At 40.8% G+C, this 21,544-nt stretch overlaps 1 protein-coding gene across 1 annotated transcript in view; it reads left to right on the top strand.

The window, feature by feature from the left end:
• Window positions 1–20,122, top strand: part of LOC125785613 (deleted in malignant brain tumors 1 protein-like) — a 37,112-nt gene extending 16,990 nt beyond the window's left edge. Inside the window, exons 2-4 of the mRNA XM_049469521.1 lie at window positions 15,621–15,929; window positions 16,502–16,815; window positions 19,850–20,122. Coding sequence (XP_049325478.1) covers window positions 15,621–15,929; window positions 16,502–16,815; window positions 19,850–20,122 — 896 coding nt within the window. The remainder of the gene's footprint in view (window positions 1–15,620; window positions 15,930–16,501; window positions 16,816–19,849) is intronic.
• Window positions 20,123–21,544: the final 1,422 nt, after the last annotated feature.

The raw sequence follows: 21,544 nt of genomic DNA, 5'->3' as shown, positions 1-21,544 counted from the left end.
ATCCAGACTGAGAATCAGGACTAAAATGTATAAAGGCTGCATAAAGTGTAAAATAAAAACGTATATGAAAATGAGGGGGCACTGTTTCCTCAAGCTTGCGGAAGTTTATCTTAGAGATCATTCTTTGCTGTTGCGTTCGAGTAAACCACAGGGAAAAACCACAATGTTGGTTAATCGCAAGCATGTAAATTACAACATTTAATAAGTCATAAGTTCATTTCATCGAAAGCAACTGAGCACAGTTCTGAGCTGCTACCTCCAGAAGGGCACATGGACACAGAGGATTCCAAAAAATGAAGAATAAAATAATCCTTCTTCAGATTTGTGAGTATTAATTCATGTTTAGCTCATAAGAGAGTGGAAATAATTCATAGTTGAAAGTCATTTATAATAAACATGGCATGTGTTGATGATATGCTATTTAAAGTATTGCCTAATACTTTTAAGTAATGCTTTTATACCTTAAATGTCTAAATTGGACATTGCTGAATAAAGAGTCTTACTAGAGTTTGAATGTTAAAGGTGCATTATAAACAGCAAGTTCATTAAAAACAACTGTGTATTTGTAAAAAAATAAAAATAAAATAAATTAAAAAATAATAATTAAAAAAAAAAATATATAGTAGATTTTCCCTTATTTTTAGGTTTAGAGTTTGTAGTTTTGTAGCATAACCCCAAACGTTATCCAGACTGAGAATCAGGGCTAAAATTGTGTAGAGTAACCCCAAACTTTAACCAGACTGAGAATCAGGACTAAAATTGTGTAGAGTAACCCCAAACTTTAACCAGACTGAGTATCAGGACGAAAATTGTGTAGAGTAACCCCAAACGTTATCCAGACTGAGAATCAGGACTAAAATTGTGTAGAGTAACCCCAAACTTTATCCAGACTGAGCATCAGGACTAAAATTGTGTAGAGTAACCCCAAACTTTATCCAGACTGAGCATCAGGACTAAAATTGTGTAGAGTAACCCCAAACTTTATCCAGACTGAGAATCAGGACTAAAATTGTGTAGAGGAACCCCAAACTTTAACCAGACTGAGAATCAGGACTAAAATTGTGTAGAGTAACCCCAAACTTTATCCAGACTGAGCATCAGGACTAAAATTGTGTAGAGTAACCCCAAACTTTATCCAGACTGAGAATCAGGACTAAAATTGTGTAGAGGAACCCCAAACTTTAACCAGACTGAGAATCAGGGCTAAAATTGTGTAGAGTAACCCCAAACTTTAACCAGACTGAGAATCAGGGCTAAAATTGTGTAGAGTAACCCCAAACTTTATCCAGACTGAGCATCAGGACTAAAATTGTGTAGAGTAACCCCAAACTTTATCCAGACTGAGAATCATGACTAAAATTGTGTAGAGTAACCCCAAACTTTATCCAGACTGAGTATCAGGGCTAAAATTGTGTAGAGTAACCCCAAACGTTATCCAGACTGAGAATCAGGACTAAAATTGTGTAGAGGAACCCCAAACTTTATCCAGACTGAGAATCAGGACTAAAATTGTGTAGAGGAACCCCAAACTTTAACCAGACTGAGAATCAGGGCTAAAATTGTGTAGAGTAACCCCAAACTTTATCCACACTGAGTATCAGGACTAAAATTGTGTAGAGTAACCCCAAACGTTATCCAGACTGAGAATCAGGACTAAAATTGTGTAGAGGAACCCCAAACTTTATCCAGACTGAGAATCAGGACTAAAATTGTGTCGAGTAACCCCAAACTTTATCCAGACTGAGAATCAGGACTAAAATTGTGTAGAGTAACCCCAAACTTTAACCAGACTGAGAATCAGGGCTAAAATTGTGTAGAGTAACCCCAAACGTTATCCAGACTGAGAATCAGGACTAAAATTGTGTAGAGTAACCCCAAACTTTATCCAGACTGAGCATCAGGACTAAAATTGTGTAGAGGAACCCCAAACTTTATCCAGACTGAGCATCAGGACTAAAATTGTGTAGAGTAACCCCAAACTTTAACCAGACTGAGAATCAGGGCTAACATTGTGTAGAGTAACCCCAAACTTTATCCACACTGAGAATCAGGACTACAATTGTGTAGAGTAACCCCAAACGTTATCCAGACTGAGAATCAGGACTAAAATTGTGTAGAGTAACCCCAAACTTTATCCAGACTGAGAATCAGGACTAAAATTGTGTAGAGTAACCCCAAACTTTATCCACACTGAGAATCAGGACTACAATTGTGTAGAGTAACCCCAAACGTTATCCAGACTGAGCATCAGGACTAAAATTGTGTAGAGTAACCCCAAACTTTATCCAGACTGAGAATCAGGACTAAAATTGTGTAGAGTAACCCCAAACTTTATCCACACTGAGTATCAGGACTAAAATTGTGTAGAGTAACCCCAAACTTTATCCACACTGAGTATCAGGACGAAAATTGTGTAGAGTAACCCCAAACGTTATCCAGACTGAGCATCAGGACTAAAATTGTGTAGAGTAACCCCAAACTTTATCCAGACTGAGTATCAGGACTAAAATTGTGTAGAGTAACCCCAAACTTTATCCACACTGAGTATCAGGACTAAAATTGTGTAGAGTAACCCCAAACTTTATCCACACTGAGTATCAGGACTAAAATTGTGTAGAGGAACCCCAAACTTTATCCACACTGAGTATCAGGGCTAAAATTGTGTAGAGGAACCCCAAACGTTATCCAGACTGAGAATCAGGACTACAATTGTGTAGAGTAACCCCAAACTTTATCCAGACTGAGAATCAGGGCTAAAATTGTGTAGAGGAACCCCAAACTTTAACCAGACTGAGAATCAGGGCTAAAATTGTGTAGAGTAACCCCAAACTTTATCCACACTGAGTATCAGGGCTAAAATTGTGTAGAGGAACCCCAAACTTTATCCAGACTGAGAATCAGGGCTAAAATTGTGTAGAGTAACCCCAAACTTTATCCAGACTGAGAATCAGGACTAAAATTGTATAGAGTAACCCCAAACTTTATCCAGACTGAGAATCAGGACTAAAATTGTGTAGAGTAACCCCAAACTTTATCCACACTGAGTATCATGACTAAAATTGTGTAGAGTAACCCCAAATTTGTCCACACTGAGTATCATGACTAAAATTGTGTAGAGTAACCCCAAACTTTATCCACACTGAGTATCAGGACTAAAATTGTGTAGAGTAACCCCAAACTTTATCCACACTGAGTATCAGGACTAAAATTGTGTAGAGTAACCCCAAACTTTATCCAGACTGAGCATCAGGTCTAAAATTGTGTAGAGTAACCCCAAACTTTATCCACACTGAGTATCATGACTAAAATTGTGTAGAGTAACCCCAAACTTTATCCACACTGAGTATCATGACTAAAATTGTGTAGAGTAACCCCAAACTTTATCCACACTGAGTATCATGACTAAAATTGTGTAGAGTAACCCCAAACTTTATCCAGACTGAGAATCAGGGCTAAAATTGTGTAGAGTAACCCCAAACTTTAACCAGACTGAGAATCAGGGCTAAAATTGTGTAGAGGAACCCCAAACTTTATCCAGACTGAGCATCAGGACTAAAATTGTGTAGAGTAACCCCAAACTTTAACCAGACTGAGAATCAGGGCTAAAATTGTGTAGAGTAACCCCAAACTTTATCCAGACTGAGTATCAGGACTAAAATTGTGTAGAGTAACCCCAAACTTTATCCACACTGAGAATCAGGACTACAATTGTGTAGAGTAACCCCAAACGTTATCCAGACTGAGAATCAGGACTAAAATTGTGTAGAGTAACCCCAAACTTTATCCAGACTGAGAATCAGGACTAAAATTGTGTAGAGTAACCCCAAACTTTATCCACACTGAGAATCAGGACTACAATTGTGTAGAGTAACCCCAAACGTTATCCAGACTGAGCATCAGGACTAAAATTGTGTAGAGTAACCCCAAACTTTATCCAGACTGAGAATCAGGACTAAAATTGTGTAGAGTAACCCCAAACTTTATCCACACTGAGTATCAGGACTAAAATTGTGTAGAGTAACCCCAAACTTTATCCACACTGAGTATCAGGACGAAAATTGTGTAGAGTAACCCCAAACGTTATCCAGACTGAGCATCAGGACTAAAATTGTGTAGAGTAACCCCAAACTTTATCCAGACTGAGTATCAGGACTAAAATTGTGTAGAGTAACCCCAAACTTTATCCACACTGAGTATCAGGACTAAAATTGTGTAGAGTAACCCCAAACTTTATCCACACTGAGTATCAGGACTAAAATTGTGTAGAGGAACCCCAAACTTTATCCACACTGAGTATCAGGGCTAAAATTGTGTAGAGGAACCCCAAACGTTATCCAGACTGAGAATCAGGACTACAATTGTGTAGAATAACCCCAAACTTTATCCAGACTGAGAATCAGGGCTAAAATTGTGTAGAGGAACCCCAAACTTTAACCAGACTGAGAATCAGGGCTAAAATTGTGTAGAGTAACCCCAAACTTTATCCACACTGAGTATCAGGGCTAAAATTGTGTAGAGGAACCCCAAACTTTATCCAGACTGAGAATCAGGGCTAAAATTGTGTAGAGTAACCCCAAACTTTATCCAGACTGAGAATCAGGACTAAAATTGTATAGAGTAACCCCAAACTTTATCCACACTGAGTATCATGACTAAAATTGTGTAGAGTAACCCCAAATTTGTCCACACTGAGTATCATGACTAAAATTGTGTAGAGTAACCCCAAACTTTATCCACACTGAGTATCAGGACTAAAATTGTGTAGAGTAACCCCAAACTTTATCCACACTGAGTATCAGGACTAAAATTGTGTAGAGTAACCCCAAACTTTATCCAGACTGAGCATCAGGTCTAAAATTGTGTAGAGTAACCCCAAACTTTATCCACACTGAGTATCATGACTAAAATTGTGTAGAGTAACCCCAAACTTTATCCACACTGAGTATCATGACTAAAATTGTGTAGAGTAACCCCAAACTTTATCCACACTGAGTATCATGACTAAAATTGTGTAGAGTAACCCCAAACTTTATCCAGACTGAGAATCAGGGCTAAAATTGTGTAGAGTAACCCCAAACTTTATCCAGACTGAGTATCAGGGCTAAAATTGTGTAGAGTAACCCCAAACTTTATCCAGACTGAGAATCAGGACTAAAATTGTGTAGAGTAACCCCAAACGTTATCCAGACTGAGAATCAGGACTAAAATTGTGTAGAGTAACCCCAAACTTTATCCAGACTGAGAATCATGACAAAAATTGTGTAGAGTAACCCCAAACTTTATCCACACTGAGTATCAGGACTAAAATTGTGTAGAGGAACCCCAAACTTTATCCAGACTGAGAATCAGGACTAAAATTGTGTAGAGTAACCCCAAACTTTATCCAGACTGAGTATCAGGACTAAAATTGTGTAGAGTAACCCCAAACTTTAACCAGACTGAGAATCAGGACTAAAATTGTGTAGAGTAACCCCAAACTTTATCCAGACTGAGAATCAGGACTAAAATTGTGTAGAGTAACCCCAAACTTTATCCACACTGAGTATCATGACAAAAATTGTGTAGAGTAACCCCAAACTTTATCCACACTGAGTATCAGGACTAAAATTGTGTAGAGGAACCCCAAACTTTATCCAGACTGAGAATCAGGACTAAAATTGTGTAGAGTAACCCCAAACTTTATCCAGACTGAGAATCAGGACTAAAATTGTGTAGAGTAACCCCAAACTTTATCCACACTGAGTATCATGACAAAAATTGTGTAGAGTAACCCCAAACTTTATCCAGACTGAGAATCAGGACTAAAATTGTGTAGAGTAATCCCAAACTTTATCCACACTGAGTATCAGGACTAAAATTGTGTAGAGTAACCCCAAACGTTATCCAGACTGAGAATCAGGACTAAAATTGTGTAGAGAAACCCCAAACTTTATCCAGACTGAGAATCAGTACTAAAATTGTGTAGAGTAACCCCAAACTTTATCCAGACTGAGAATCAGGACTAAAATTGTGTAGAGTAACCCCAAACTTTATCCAGACTGAGAATCAGGACTAAAATTGTGTAGAGTAACCCCAAACTTTAACCAGACTGAGAATCAGGGCTAAAATTGTGTAGAGTAACCCCAAACTTTATCCAGACTGAGAATCAGGGCTAAAATTGTGTAGAGGAACCCCAAACGTTATCCAGACTGAGAATCAGGACTAAAATGTATAAAGGCTGCATAAAGTGTAAAATAAAAACGTATATGAAAATGAGGGGGCACTGTTTCCTCAAGCTTGCGGAAGTTTATCTTAGAGATCATTCTTTGCTGTTGCGTTCGAGTAAACCACAGGGAAAAACCACAATGTTGGTTAATCGCAAGCATGTAAATTACAACATTTAATAAGTCATAAGTTCATTTCATTGAAAGCAACTGAGCACAGTTCTGAGCTGCTACCTCCAGAAGGGCACATGGACACAGAGGATTCCAAAAAATGAAGAATAAAATAATCCTTCTTCAGATTTGTGAGTATTAATTCATGTTTAGCTCATAAGAGAGTGGAAATAATTCATAGTTGAAAGTCATTTATAATAAACATGGCATGTGTTGATGATATGCTATTTAAAGTATTGCCTAATACTTTTAAGTAATGCTTTTACACCTTAAATGTCTAAATTGGACATTGCTGAATAAAGAGTCTTACTAGAGTTTGAATGTTAAAGGTGCATTATAAACAGCAAGTTCATTAAAAACAACTGTGTATTTGTAAAAAAATAATAATAATAAAAAAAAAAAAAAAATATATATATATATATATATATATATAGTAGATTTTCCCTTATTTTTAGGTTTAGAGTTTGTAGTTTTGTAGCATAACCCCAAACTTTATCCAGACTGAGCATCAGGACTAAAATTGTGTAGAGTAACCCCAAACGTTATCCAGACTGAGTATCAGGGCTAAAATTGTGTAGAGTAACCCCAAACTTTATCCAGACTGAGAATCAGGACTAAAATTGTGTAGAGTAACCCCAAACTTTATCCAGACTGAGAATCAGGACTAAAATTGTGTAGAGTAATCCCAAACTTTATCCACACTGAGTATCAGGACTAAAATTGTGTAGAGTAACCCCAAACGTTATCCAGACTGAGAATCAGGACTAAAATTGTGTAGAGAAACCCCAAACTTTATCCAGACTGAGAATCAGTACTAAAATTGTGTAGAGTAACCCCAAACTTTATCCAGACTGAGAATCAGGACTAAAATTGTGTAGAGTAACCCCAAACTTTATCCAGACTGAGAATCAGGACTAAAATTGTGTAGAGTAACCCCAAACTTTATCCAGACTGAGAATCAGGACTAAAATTGTGTAGAGAAACCCCAAACTTTATCCAGACTGAGAATCAGTACTAAAATTGTGTAGAGTAACCCCAAACTTTATCCAGACTGAGAATCAGGACTAAAATTGTGTAGAGTAACCCCAAACTTTATCCAGACTGAGAATCAGGACTAAAATTGTGTAGAGTAACCCCAAACTTTATCCAGACTGAGAATCAGGGCTAAAATTGTGTAGAGTAACCCCAAACTTTATCCAGACTGAGAATCAGGGCTAAAATTGTGTAGAGTAACCCCAAACTTTATCCAGACTGAGAATCAGGACTAAAATTGTGTAGAGTAACCCCAAACGTTATCCAGACTGAGCATCAGGACTAAAATTGTGTAGAGTAACCCCAAACTTTAACCAGACTGAGAATCAGGACTAAAATTGTGTAGAGTAACCCCAAACTTTATCCAGACTGAGAATCAGGGCTAAAATTGTGTAGAGTAACCCCAAACTTTATCCAGACTGAGAATCAGGACTAAAATTGTGTAGAGTAACCCCAAACGTTATCCAGACTGAGCATCAGGACTAAAATTGTGTAGAGTAACCCCAAACTTTAACCAGACTGAGAATCAGGACTAAAATTGTGTAGAGTAACCCCAAACTTTATCCAGACTGAGAATCAGGACTAAAATTGTGTAGAGGAACCCCAAACGTTATCCAGACTGAGAATCAGGACTAAAATGTATAAAGGCTGCATAAAGTGTAAAATAAAAACGTATATGAAAATGAGGGGGCACTGTTTCCTCAAGCTTGCGGAAGTTTATCTTAGAGATCATTCTTTGCTGTTGCGTTCGAGTAAACCACAGGGAAAAGCCACAATGTTGGTTAATCGCAAGCATGTAAATTACAACATTTAATAAGTCATAAGTTCATTTCATTGAAAGCAACTGAGCACAGTTCTGAGCTGCTACCTCCAGAAGGGCACATGGACACAGAGGATTCCAAAAAATGAAGAATAAAATAATCCTTCTTCAGATTTGTGAGTATTAATTCATGTTTAGCTCATAAGAGAGTGGAAATAATTCATAGTTGAAAGTCATTTATAATAAACATGGCATGTGTTGATGATATGCTATTTAAAGTATTGCCTAATACTTTTAAGTAATGCTTTTATACCTTAAATGTCTAAATTGGACATTGCTGAATAAAGAGTCTTACTAGAGTTTGAATGTTAAAGGTGCATTATAAACAGCAAGTTCATTAAAAACAACTGTGTATTTGTAAAAAAAAAATAATAATAATAAAAAAAAAAAAAAAAATATATATATATATATATATATATATAGTAGATTTTCCCTTATTTTTAGGTTTAGAGTTTGTAGTTTTGTAGCATAACCCCAAACTTTATCCAGACTGAGAATCAGGACTAAAATTGTGTAGAGTAACCCCAAACTTTAACCAGACTGAGCATCAGGACTAAAATTGTGTAGAGTAACCCCAAACGTTATCCAGACTGAGCATCAGGACTAAAATTGTGTAGAGTAACCCCAAACTTTATCCAGACTGAGAATCAGGGCTAAAATTGTGTAGAGTAACCCCAAACTTTAACCAGACTGAGAATCAGGACTAAAATTGTGTAGAGTAACCCCAAACTTTAACCAGACTGAGTATCAGGACGAAAATTGTGTAGAGTAACCCCAAACGTTATCCAGACTGAGAATCAGGACTAAAATGTATAAAGGCTGCATAAAGTGTAAAATAAAAACGTATATGAAAATGAGGGGGCACTGTTTCCTCAAGCTTGCGGAAGTTTATCTTAGAGATCATTCTTTGCTGTTGCGTTCGAGTAAACCACAGGGAAAAACCACAATGTTGGTTAATCGCAAGCATGTAAATTACAACATTTAATAAGTCATAAGTTCATTTCATTGAAAGCAACAGAGCACAGTTCTGATTATTAGAGTAAACAATTAAAAAGCTTTTTACTATTAATTTGTTTATTTACAGCAAGCAAGCATGCAAAGTTATATTTGTATAATCGTGCTGTGTAGTTGTTAAAAATCTTGCCATTTTAGTGTCTGTGGCTCCTGCTTACAATATTACTGTTTGTTTCCTTTTTTGTGGGGGTCTCCTTTGTTCATTCAGTTTTATTTTTTTGTTATTAAGTTGTGTTGTAACATTATGTCATCTTGTTTCAGATCTGATTACTGCAGGTCCTGTTTCCGAGACAAGCGGTATGTTCAAATTTACTTTTATATTATTTTATGCTTAGGAAAAATAATCTAACTTATCAGAAAGTGCTCAGTGACCGTACGGTCAAAAGCTGAGGGAGCAGCAATTATAACTGGAAAAGTGCATTTCTAGCTAGGAAATGGTTGCACAGCTAAAATGGCTCCCACTGTTCACTATGGTCATTTCTATGATGTGGCTAGGTGCTTCCTATGGTGTCTCTGTGGGTTGCAAAGGTGTTGCTAACCAGTTGCTAGGTGTTTGCTGTGGTGTCTATGGTGGGTGCTGATGTGTTGCTAAGTGGTTGTTAAGGTGTGGCTAAGGCATTGCTATGGTATCTGTGGTGGTTAACACGGTGTTGCTAAGCAGTTGCTTGGTGGTTGCTAGGGTGTTGCTAGGTGGTTGTTTAGGCACTGCTTAGGTATCAATGGTGTTTGCTGTGGTGTTTTCTAAGCCGTTGCTAGGCGGTTGCAAAGGTGTTTGCTGTGGTGTCTATGGTGGGTGCTGATGTGTTGCTAAGTGGTTGCTAAGGTGTGGCTAAGGCATTGCTATGGTATCTGTGGTGGTTAACATGGTGTTGCTAAGCAGTTGCTTGGTGGTTGCTAGGGTGTTGCTATTTGGTTGTTTAGGCACTGCTTAGGTATCAATGGTGGTTGCTGTGGTGTTTTCTAAGCCGTTGCTAGGCGGTTGCAAAGGTGTTGCCATGATATCCATTGTGGTTGCTATGGTGTTGCTAGGTGATTGCAAAGGCGTTGCCATGATTTACATGGTCGTTGCTAAAGTATTGCTAGGTGGTTGCTAAGGTATGGCTATGTATCCATGGTGGTTGCTATGGTGTTGCTAAGCAGTTGCTAAGTTGTTGCTAAGGCATTGCTATGGTATCTAAGTGGTTGCTATAATGTGCTAAACAATTGCTAGGTGGTTGCTAAGGTTTTGCTAAGTGGTTGCTATGGCGTTGCTATGGCATCCATGGTGGTTCCTATGATTTTGCTAAGGAGTCCCTAGGTGGTTGCTATGGTGTTGCTAAGCAGTTGCTAGCTGGTTGCTAAGGCGTTGCTATGGTATCCATGGTGGTTGCCATGGTGTTGCTAAGCAGTTGCTAGGTGGTTGCTAAGGTGTTGCTAGGTGGTTGCTAAGGCATTGCTATGGTATCCATGGTGGTTGCTCTGGTGTTGGTAAGTGGTTGCTAAGGCATTGCTATGGTACCATGGTGGTTGCTATGGTGTTGCTAAGCAGTTGCTAAGGCGTTGCTTTGGTATTTGTGGTGGTTGCTATAAAGTTGCTAAACAATTGCTAGGTGGCTGCTAAGGTTTTGCTAAGTGCATTGCTATGGCATTGCTATGGTATCCATGGTGGTTCCTATAATTTTGCTAAGTAGTTGCTAGGTGGTTGCTATGGTGTTGCTAAGCAGTTGCTAGGTGGTTGCTAAGGCATTGCTATGGTATCTAAGTGGTTGCTATAATGTGCTAAACAATTGCTAGGTGGTTGCTAAGGTTTTGCTAAGTGGTTGCTATGGCGTTGCTATGGCATCCATGGTGGTTCCTATGATTTTGCTAAGGAGTCCCTAGGTGGTTGCTATGGTGTTGCTAAGCAGTTGCTAGCTGGTTGCTAAGGCGTTGCTATGGTATCCATGGTGGTTGCCATGGTGTTGCTAAGCAGTTGCTAGGTGGTTGCTAAGGTGTTGCTAGGTGGTTGCTAAGGCATTGCTATGGTATCCATGGTGGTTGCTCTGGTGTTGGTAAGTGGTTGCTAAGGCATTGCTATGGTACCATGGTGGTTGCTATGGTGTTGCTAAGCAGTTGCTAAGGCGTTGCTTTGGTATTTGTGGTGGTTGCTATAAAGTTGCTAAACAATTGCTAGGTGGCTGCTAAGGTTTTGCTAAGTGCATTGCTATGGCATTGCTATGGTATCCATGGTGGTTCCTATAATTTTGCTAAGTAGTTGCTAGGTGGTTGCTATGGTGTTGCTAAGCAGTTGCTAGGTGGTTGCTAAGGCGTTGCTATGGTATCTGTGGTGGTTGCTATAATGTTGCTAAACAATTGCTAGGTGGTTGCTAAGGTTTTGCTATTTGGTTGCTATGGCATTGCTATGGCATCCATGGTGGTTCCTATGATTTTGCTAAGGAGTCCCTAGGTGGTTGCTATGGTGTTGCTAAGCAGTTGCTAGCTGGTTGCTAAGGCGTTGCTATGGTATCCATGGTGGTTGCCATGGTGTTGCTAAGCAGTTGCTAGGTGGTTGCTAAGGTGTTGCTAGGTGGTTGCTAAGGCATTGCTATGGTATCCATGGTGGTTGCTATGGTGTTGGTAAGTGGTTGCTAAGGCATTGCTATGGTATCCATGGTGGTTGCTATGGTGTTGGTAAGTGGTTGCTAAGGCATTGCTATGGTACCATGGTGGTTGCTATGGTGTTGCTAAGCAGTTGCTAAGGCGTTGCTTTGGTATTTGTGGTGGTTGCTATAAAGTTGCTAAACAATTGCTAGGTGGCTGCTAAGGTTTTGCTAAGTGCATTGCTATGGCATTGCTAAGGTATCCATGGTGGTTCCTATAATTTTGCTAAGTAGTTGCTAGGTGGTTGCTATGGTGTTGCTAAGCAGTTGATAGGTGGTTGCTAAGGCATTGCTATGGTATCCATGGTGGTTGCCATGGTGTTGCTAAGCAGTTGCTAGGTGGTTGCTAAGGCACTGCTTTGGTATCTGTGGTGGTTGCTATATTGTTGCTAAACAACAGCTAGGTGGTTGCTAAGGTTTTTCTAAGTGGTCGTTATGGCATTGCTATGGTATACATGGTGGTTCCTGCGATTTTGCTAAGGAGTCGCTAGGTGGTAGCTATGGTGTAGCTAAGCGGTTGCTATGTAGTTGGTAAGGTGTTGCTATGGTATCTATGGAGGTTCTTATGATTTTGCTAAGAAGTCACTAGGTGGAAGCTAAGGCTTTGCTATGGTATTCGTGGTGGTTGCTATGGTGTTGCTAAGCAGTTGCTAGGTGGTTGCTAAGGCGTTGCTAGGTGGTTGCTAAGGCGTTGCTATGGTATTCATGGTGGTTGCATGATAAGCAGTTGCTAGGTGTTTGTTAAGGAGGTGCTAGATGGTTGGATCCTTTTGACCGATAGCTGGTGTATCCAATAGCTCCTCCATACATTCACAGTACTGGAGGAGCAGGGGACAGAAAGGGTTCCGTGCGCAGAGCTGCTGGTGTGTGAGATTGAACTTTGGGCCCCACATTCATTTCTATGGGGAAACTTCATATGACAATTGTACGAAAACTGTATATCATAGGCTGTCCAATTTTCATCTTCATATCTCCAATAAATGTGATGTACATGGCCTTTCCAATTTCTCCCCATTCATTTTCAATGGAAAAAATTGTACATTTACGAAGTTTTTACGAAAAATATATGTCCAATCAAAAAGCTGTATACAAGCACACATTGCACCATCAGGCCACACAATCTGGAGTTGGAATGGTGTCAATATTCCTAAAGCAATGCGCAACCATACTTACTGCAGACAAACCAGTCCAACGGTGGTAAACTCGAAACTGGAAACAGATTTCAGTTTTTTGATACACTGTTTCGAAGTCTGCATCAAAACAGAAAAATCCACGTAACTGTCCCAAAACCAGTTTCATTACGATACAAGCGTTCAAAACATTTTGAATCTTTCCACGTGTTTTGGTCTGCAAATAGGTGCAAGCCGCTGATCTGAGATCAGAAGCTTTTCGTTTTTTTGTTTTTTTTTATCAAAAACTTTGATTCATAAGAATGATTTGGTTGTGAGTCGTACACAGAAAAATATTTTAAATGCAACAAATTATATACAGTGGTGTTAAAAAGAGTTTCCCCCCTTCCTGATTTCCTAATTTTTGCATGTTTGTCACACTTAAATGTTATAGTCAAAGGAGCAATATTAGTCAAAGACAACACAGGTAAACACAATTTTTAAATAAAGGTTTTTATTATTAATGGAGAAAAAAAATCCAAACCTACATGGCCCTGTGTGAAAAAGTGATTGCCCACTAAACCTAATAGCTGGTCGGGCCACCCTTAACAGCAACAGCTGCAACCAAGCATTTGCGAAAACTTGCAACAAGCCTTTTACAGCGTTGTGGGGGATGCTGGTGTGTTTCGGATCATTGTCCTGCTGCAAAACCCAAGTTCATTTCAGCTTGAGGTCACGAACAGATGGTCGGATATTCTCCTTTAGAATCTTTTGGTAGACAGTAGAATCCATAGTTCCATTTATCACAGCAAAACAGCCCCAGACATCACACTACCACCACCATGTTTTACTGTAGGTATAATGTTCTTTTTCTGTAATGCAGTGTTTCTTTTACGCCAGATGTACCGGGACACACACCTTCCAAAGAGTTCAACTTTTGTCTCATCGGTCCACAGAATGTTTTCCCAAATGTCTTGGGGATCATCAAGATGTGTTCTGGAAAAGTTGAGACGAGCTTTAATGATCTTTTTGTTCAGCAGTGGTTTACGTCTAGGAACTCTGCCATGTCGGCCATTTTTGCCCGGTCTCTTTCTGATGGTGGAGGCATGAACACTGAGGCACCTGAGGAACCTTAACTGAGGCAAGTGAGGCCTGCAGTTCTTTGAATATTGTTGTGGCGTCTTTTGTGACTTCTTGGATGAGTCATCACTACGCTCTTCCTGTAATTTTGGGCGGCCGGCCACTCCTGGGAAAGTTCACCACTGTTTCTTGTTTTCACCATTTGTGGACAATGACTTTTACTGTGGTTTGCTGGATTCCCAAAGCTTTGAAAATGGCTTTCCAGACTGATAGATCCCAATTACCTTCTTTCTCAATAGTTGCTGAATTTCTTTGGATCTCTGCATGATGTGCAGCTTTTAAGGATCTTTTGGTGGACTTCACTTTGTCAGGCAGGTTCTATTTAAGTGATGTCTTGATTGAGAACAGGTTTGGCAGTAATCAGGCCTGGGTGTGGCTAGAGACTCAGGTGTACTCAGGTGTCAGAAACCACAGTGACAGTATGTTTTAAAAAGGGGGCAATCACTTTTTCACACAGAGCCATGTAGGTTTGGATATTTCTTTCTCCCTTAATAATAAAGATCTTCATTTAAAAATAGCATTTTGTGTTTACCTGTGTTGTCTTTGACTTATATTTAAACTGGTTTAAGGTTGCGAAACATTTAAGTGTGACAAACATGCAAAAAATCAGGAAAACAGGAAGGGGGCAAACACTTTTTCACACCACTGTAGCAGATAAAGTTGTACATTATATGTAGTCATTTAATTTGTATTATTATTTATTACTTATTTATTGCTCATAATTTGTGAACTAGATGGACAAGGGTCTGCTGTTTGGGATAATTTTGAAATTAAGCAAGAGCCTGATTGGTTGCCCAGCAGATCTACCTTTGATGCGTGATGATTCAAACGTCTCTCAAGATCAATTTTTTTTCCAAATCAATTGGTTCTTTTCCAAAACTGGTCCAAAAAGGATTAAAATCAAAGTTCAAAAATTAAAAACCAAAAGATAAAACAGCAGATAGGATTGCAGCAAAAAACACTAATAAAGCTTTGCAATGAGTAGCTAAATTGGGGGAGGTACATGGTGAGGTACTAATGAGACAGTTGGTTTCAGGTGTGAGGCAATTAGACTGTTGCCAGGCCAACAGTCAGTATAGGCAGTATTGCCTGAGACCCCTGGTGGTCAGGTTGGGTAGTGTCTATTACAGGGTTTTTGTTGCCCAGGTGAGTGAGGTGGGTTTGAGCAAGGTTAATGGTCAGAGTAATAAGTAAAATGCATATTTTAAAAACAAATCCATGATTATTAGAAGTGCCGAACAAATATCAGTTTTGACTGGTGATTGGGAAACTTCATGACTGTTGATGACTATAAAATAGTGCAGTCATCTTTAAGTCAGATGATAAAGGACTTTTTGGGAACTGAATAAATTGTGGACCCCCTAAAGAAGCAAAAATGGACCAAAAACAACCTATTCATTGTAAAATGACTCTTCAGTCTTATATTTGTTACAAACTGAGTTAGACAATTGTGATAAATTGTTTAATTTTTATTTTATATATGTTTTATTAAATGTTTCTCTTTTCAAACCAGAAAATATCAGGCTGGTGAGCGGATCAGGTCGCTGCGATGGCAGAGTGGAGATCTCCATTAATGACCAGTGGGGAACAGTGTGTGATGATTCCTGGGACATTAATGATGCGGATGTGGTGTGCAGACAGATGGGATGTGGCCAAGCCATCAGTGCCCCCATCAGTGCCAGCTTTGGTCTAGGAAGTGGAACAATATATCTGGATGATGTTGGTTGTTCTGGAAGTGAAACCACACTCACAAGTTGCTCAAATAGAGGGATTGGAGTACATGACTGTGGTCCTAAGGAAGACGCCGGTGTTGTCTGCTCAGGTAAGAAACCACTTTTGGAAAACATTTGTCATTGTGGAAATTGAGAAAAACATACATGTTCTGAAGTTTATTCTTTTACAGATGCCATCCAGACTCCAGAGTTCACTCTGATCTCATCAAGCTCTTTGTTTTTGGTTGGAGAATATGTTGAGTTCAGATGTACATCACCCAATACACTGTTTACCTACGTAGACTTCCATTTATATAAAAATGGAGTTCTGATACAAAACCAAGCAGCTGGATCCCCAAAAATATTTTATTGGTATGTGGGAACATCTGATTATGGGAATTACAGCTGTGACTTTTCTTCCCAGAGAAGTAGCTCCATCATATCGCCCAGGAGCAGCTCTATAAACATTACTGTGGGTAAGGATTTTATTACATACACAAAATGATGTATCTAAGGCATGCCTATAGATAGCGAAAATAGGGCTCCAAATCTGTAATGAACTGTTATTCAGAATTAGAAATGTATTGTAAGATGCATTGTTAAACAGTAGCATAATGTAATACTGAGAACCTGCTCTTTCTGTAAGCATTCACTGTAAGCAATATTTGAATGTCTTATTTAGAAAATGTCAGGCTGGTGAGCGGATCAGGTCGCTGTGATGGCAGAGTGGAGATCTCCATTAATGACCAGTGGGGAACAGTGTGTGATGATCTCTGGGACATTAATGATGGAGACGTGGTGTGCAGACAGATGGGATGTGGTCGAGCCGTCAGCACCCCTCAAAGTTCCAGATTTGGTCCAGGAAGTGGATCAATATTTCTGGATGACGTTGTCTGTTCTGGAAGTGAAAGATCTCTCACAAAATGCTCTCATAGAGGACTAGGAGTAAACAACTGTGATCATTCCAAAGATGCTGGAGTTGTCTGCTCATGTAAGGTACCATTCCTAATTAGCAATGCTCCTTATAGAAGATACACATACATGTACTGAATTTAATTCTTTTACAGATGCCCTCCAGAGCCCGACGTTCACTCTGATCTCATCAAGCTCTGTAGTTTTTCCTGGGGATTCTGTTCAGTTCAGATGTACTTCACCCAACCCACTGTATATCTCTGTAGACTTCCATTTATATAAAAATGGAGTTCTGATACAAAACCAAGCAGCTGAATCTTCAAACATATTCAATCTGACTGTGGGAACATCTGATTATGGGCAATACAGCTGTTACTTTTCATCCCAGAGAAGTAGCTCCATCACATCACCCATGAGTAACTATATAAGCATCACTGTAGGTAAGAATTTAAGATACTCAAATTTAAAGAATAGTTTTCTTACAAGTTGTGTGTATGAGCTAGGAAGAGGGAGAGAAAGGGGGCTCCCTCTAAGTGTGTATGTGTTCAGCCTGAATTCAACGGTTAGCTGGTTAGCACTAGCTTTTGTTGTTTTGGAGTGGTTGCGGACAACAGCAACCATTATTCTAAGTAAGCAATAAAACAACTTAAAAGTGTCTTCTTGGTCACCACACTACAGTGGTATCAGAAGTAAAAAAAATTGATTTTCAGTTGCTAATAGCTGTTAGCCATGTGTAGCTTGGACCAGGCTAGCTTAGCTCATTACCCAGCAAGATGACCACACAGTGGAGCAAGGCAGACATGCTGCATATTAAAGAGGAGGCGGTGTACAGGTATTACACTGGTGCTTCACTACATATGATGGAATCTGACCATGCTTTGGAGCATGTTACTCACTTGAGAGACAGCCAAGAAGCTAGCTGTGGATGCTGGGCTCTGCTTGGGAGGGAAACTCAAAGCGACGCACGACCAGTGAACTTTGGTGTTGCAGCAGTCCAAGACCCATGCATATTAGGTCTGGAATTCCTTTGATGTAGTCGCTGTCTTGTGGACCTAGGGAAGAACACACTGACTTTTAAAGGGGGTGCCAATGTTGAAATCGTTCAACCCACACAGACCCCATGCCCTCAACCAGCTACCACAAGAGCCCCCCTTTACCCCTGTTTCTCCCACAACCCTCCTGCTTCTCAAACGCCAGTCTCCAACCAGTGTGCATCCACTTGCCAACAATCTGGGGAGGCAGGGGTTGACAAACAGGCTGCAGTAAGGGAAATATGGGAGTGGAACTGTAATAACTTGGAACCCCAACAAAAAGGGAAGTTGAGGGAAGTAGTATTGGAACTTAAAGACATTTTGCTCTAACGAAGGGGGAGGTGGGCCTTACACACCTGGTGCAGCATGAAATTTACAATGGAGATGCAAGGCCCATCAATATACCTCCGCCATCTTCCCCTCGCCCACCAGGCAGCTGCTGCAATCAATGAGATGCTAAGGAATGGGATTATTAAACCATCTGACAGCCTCTGGGCCTTGGTGGTTGGGATGGTCAACAAGAAGAAAAGCCCAAAAATGAAACTTTGTGTGGACTACAGACCTTTTAATGGTGTCACAAAAAAGACTCATACCCACTGCCCAGCGTTGATGATTCACTGGACTTGGTGTCTGGCTCGTCCTGGTTCTCATCTTTTGATCTACACAGTGGGTACTGACATGTCCCACTAAGCCCTGATGCTAAAGCAAAGACTGCTTACTGCACCGGGAGAGGGCTGTGGCATTTTCACGTGCTCTGTTTCAGCCTGTGCAATGCCTGTCTTGTACATGGGAGCTCCTCCAAGGCCACCTTGGCAACCCTGCGGTGGGTCCTACAAAAGATAGCAGCAGCAGGTCTGAAGTTCCACCCAGATAAGTACTGTTTTATGCAGAGAGAACTGGAGTTTCTGGGCTACAGGATTGGAGAACATGGCATCAGCACTCTGGAGGAGAAAGTGCAAGTTGTGAAGGACTGGCCAACTCCCTCTAGTTTGAGGGACTAGTTTGAGCTTCATTGGGCTGGCATCCTACTACAGGCAGTCTGTGTGTGGGTTTTCATGCATAAATGCACCCCTCTTCCACCTGAAGCATAAGGGCAGTGATGTTGTCTGGACACTGAAGTGCGAGCAGGCCTTCAGCTGTTTGAAGGAGGCCCTGACAGGGTCTTCCATTCTCACCCCCCAGACCCCAACTTGCTGTTTGTTCTGGACAATGTAGGAATGGGAGCAGTACTGAGCTAAGTGGGCCAAAAGGGGGAGAAAGTGGTGGCTTATTTCAGTAAGACTTTAAATAAAGCTGGTTGGTACTATTGAGTCATCTGCAGAGAGTCCCTTGCTATTGTGAGAGTAATAAGCCATTTCAAGTTCTACCTTATCGGTCTGCCGTTCACTGTGCAGACTGATCACGCAGATCTCCAGTGGATTATATTCTTCAAAGAGCCGGAGGGGCAAATAGCATGCTGACTGGAAGAACTGGCAACTCATGTATTCCAGGTGGAGTACAGAGTGGGAATGCATCATGCCAATGCAGACGCCAGGTCCAGGTGTCCCTGTGCCCATGATGGTTGCCGCTACTGCAAAAAGAGAGAGGCAAGGAAGAAGAAGCTCTGCTGGGAGGAGGAGCAGGACCTAATGCAAGACTGAGATGCACTGCTCTGCAGAGTTACACAGGTGGTTGTCCCCCCAGAGTGGAGGGCACAACAAAAGCAGGACGCAGACTTACAACCAGTGCTGCAGAGGGTGGAGTCAGGCCAAAAACAAGAGTGGAGTGAGATTGCAGGTGTTCTCCTGCAACTAAAGGACTTAAAAGATTTTGGCTCTCCAGATGAAGGAAGGAGTCCTCCAGAGGGCCTGGAAAAAGCCAGCCACAGGGGAGGAGAGGTGGCAGGTAGTGGTGCCCAGGGCACTTAGAGAGTAGAGTTCTGCTATGTGCAAGCACCTGGAGGATGCAAAAGACTAGGACCACCCCACTGCATCTGCAGAGTGACTGCCTAGTTGAACGTTTCAATGGGACACTTGCAAAATAGCTTGCCATACTCACAGAAGAACGGGACATGCACCTCCCCCTTGTTCTATTGTTCTATTCTACAGATCTGCTGTGCAGGATTCCACCTCATGCACACCTGCTCTCCTCAGGCTGGGGTGAGAGCTGCAGACACCAACAGAAATTGTGGGCAAACCCCTCAGACATACCAGCAGTTCCTATGGGACCAGAGTATGCACGGAGGCTCTAGGACCAAATGGAGTCAGCTCATGGGTTTGCTCAAGCTTCAGAAAGCAGGCACAAGACAGAAAAGGAACTATGACCTTAGGGCCAAAGGAAAGGACCTTAGGGCCAGGGACTTGATGTGTCTCAAGCTCTAGAGTAACAGTGAGGGGTGGTATAAAAGTTTCAGTTGCCACCTAGGGCTAGACTGGTGGCTCTCCACAGGGACAGGTTGGCCCTATACAGGGGGGATGCACGCCCCCATCATCGCCCTGCACCCTCGTCCCCTTCCCAAAGGAGCCAGAAGGCTACACCCCAAGACTTACCCCCTGTTTCCCTTTTAAACTCTTCAGTCTGTCCCACACCCTGTTCATCAGCAAGTACAACCCTTTAGGTTCAGCCCTGGTAGGCCCCAGAGACAGGGGAGGCCCCCAGGTCATTTCAGAGGCTTTGTTTACTGATCTTATTAAGGGGGGATATGTAGTGAATCTGTATTGTTCTGTTTCACTGTTAAATGTACTGTTGTGTTTTGGCTATGTGAATGTGTGTGTTGAGTCTGATTGCGAGGGTTAGCTAGTTAGCACTAGCTTTTTGTAGTTTTAGTGTGGTTGCAGCCAACAGCAACTATTGTTCTAAGTTGGCACTAAAGCAACATAAAAACTGCCTTCTCTGCATTTCTTCCAACGTCCTAAAATGCTGTAACTCTGAATCTGCTCTTTCTGTTAGCATTCCCTGTAATCATTATTTAAATGTCTTATTTAGAAAAGATCAGGCTGGTGAGCGGTTCAGGTCTCTGTGATGGCAGAGTTGAGATCTCCATTAATGACCAGTGGGGAACAGTGTGTGATGATCACTGGGACATTAATAATGGAGAAGTGGTGTGCAGACAGATGGGATGTGGTCGAGCCGTCAGCGCCCCTCATGGTTCCAGCTTCGGTCAAGGAAGTGGATCAATATATCTGGATGACGTTGTCTGTTCTGGAAGTGAAAGATCTCTCACAAAATGCTCTCATAGAGGACTAGGAGTGAACAACTGTGATCATTCCAAAGATGCTGGAGTTGTCTGCTCAGGTAAGGTACCATTCCTAATTAGCATTGCTCCTTATAGAAGATACACATACATGTACTGAATTTAATTATTTTACAGATGCCCTCCAGAGCCCGACGTTCACTCTGATCTCATCAAGCTCTTTGGTTTTGGTTGGAGAAGCTGTTCAGTTGAGATGTACTTCACCAAATACACTGTTTACCTATGTAGACTTCCATTTATATAAAAACGGAGTTCTGATACAAAACCAAGCAGCTGAATCTTCAACCATATTCAGTTTGACTGTGGGAACATCTGATTATGGGCAATACAGCTGTGACTTTTCATCCCAGAGAAATAGCTCCATCATATCATCCAGGAGCAGCTCTAAAAGCATAACTGTGGGTAAGAGCATAGATGGTATATTTTTATTACTAAAGCATGAACTTTAAAAACGAGACAACTTTCTGGTTTTCTGAACCTTTTTGTACATTTTCATACTTTCAATTAGAAAAGATCAGGCTGGTGAGCGGATCAGGTAGCTGTGATGGCA

This window comes from Astyanax mexicanus, chromosome 21 (genome assembly GCF_023375975.1).
Source record: "Astyanax mexicanus isolate ESR-SI-001 chromosome 21, AstMex3_surface, whole genome shotgun sequence".
Lineage (NCBI taxonomy): Eukaryota > Metazoa > Chordata > Actinopteri > Characiformes > Acestrorhamphidae > Astyanax > Astyanax mexicanus.
Note: the sequence above shows the minus strand (reverse complement) of the source record. Positions and strands in the feature narration are given on the sequence as shown.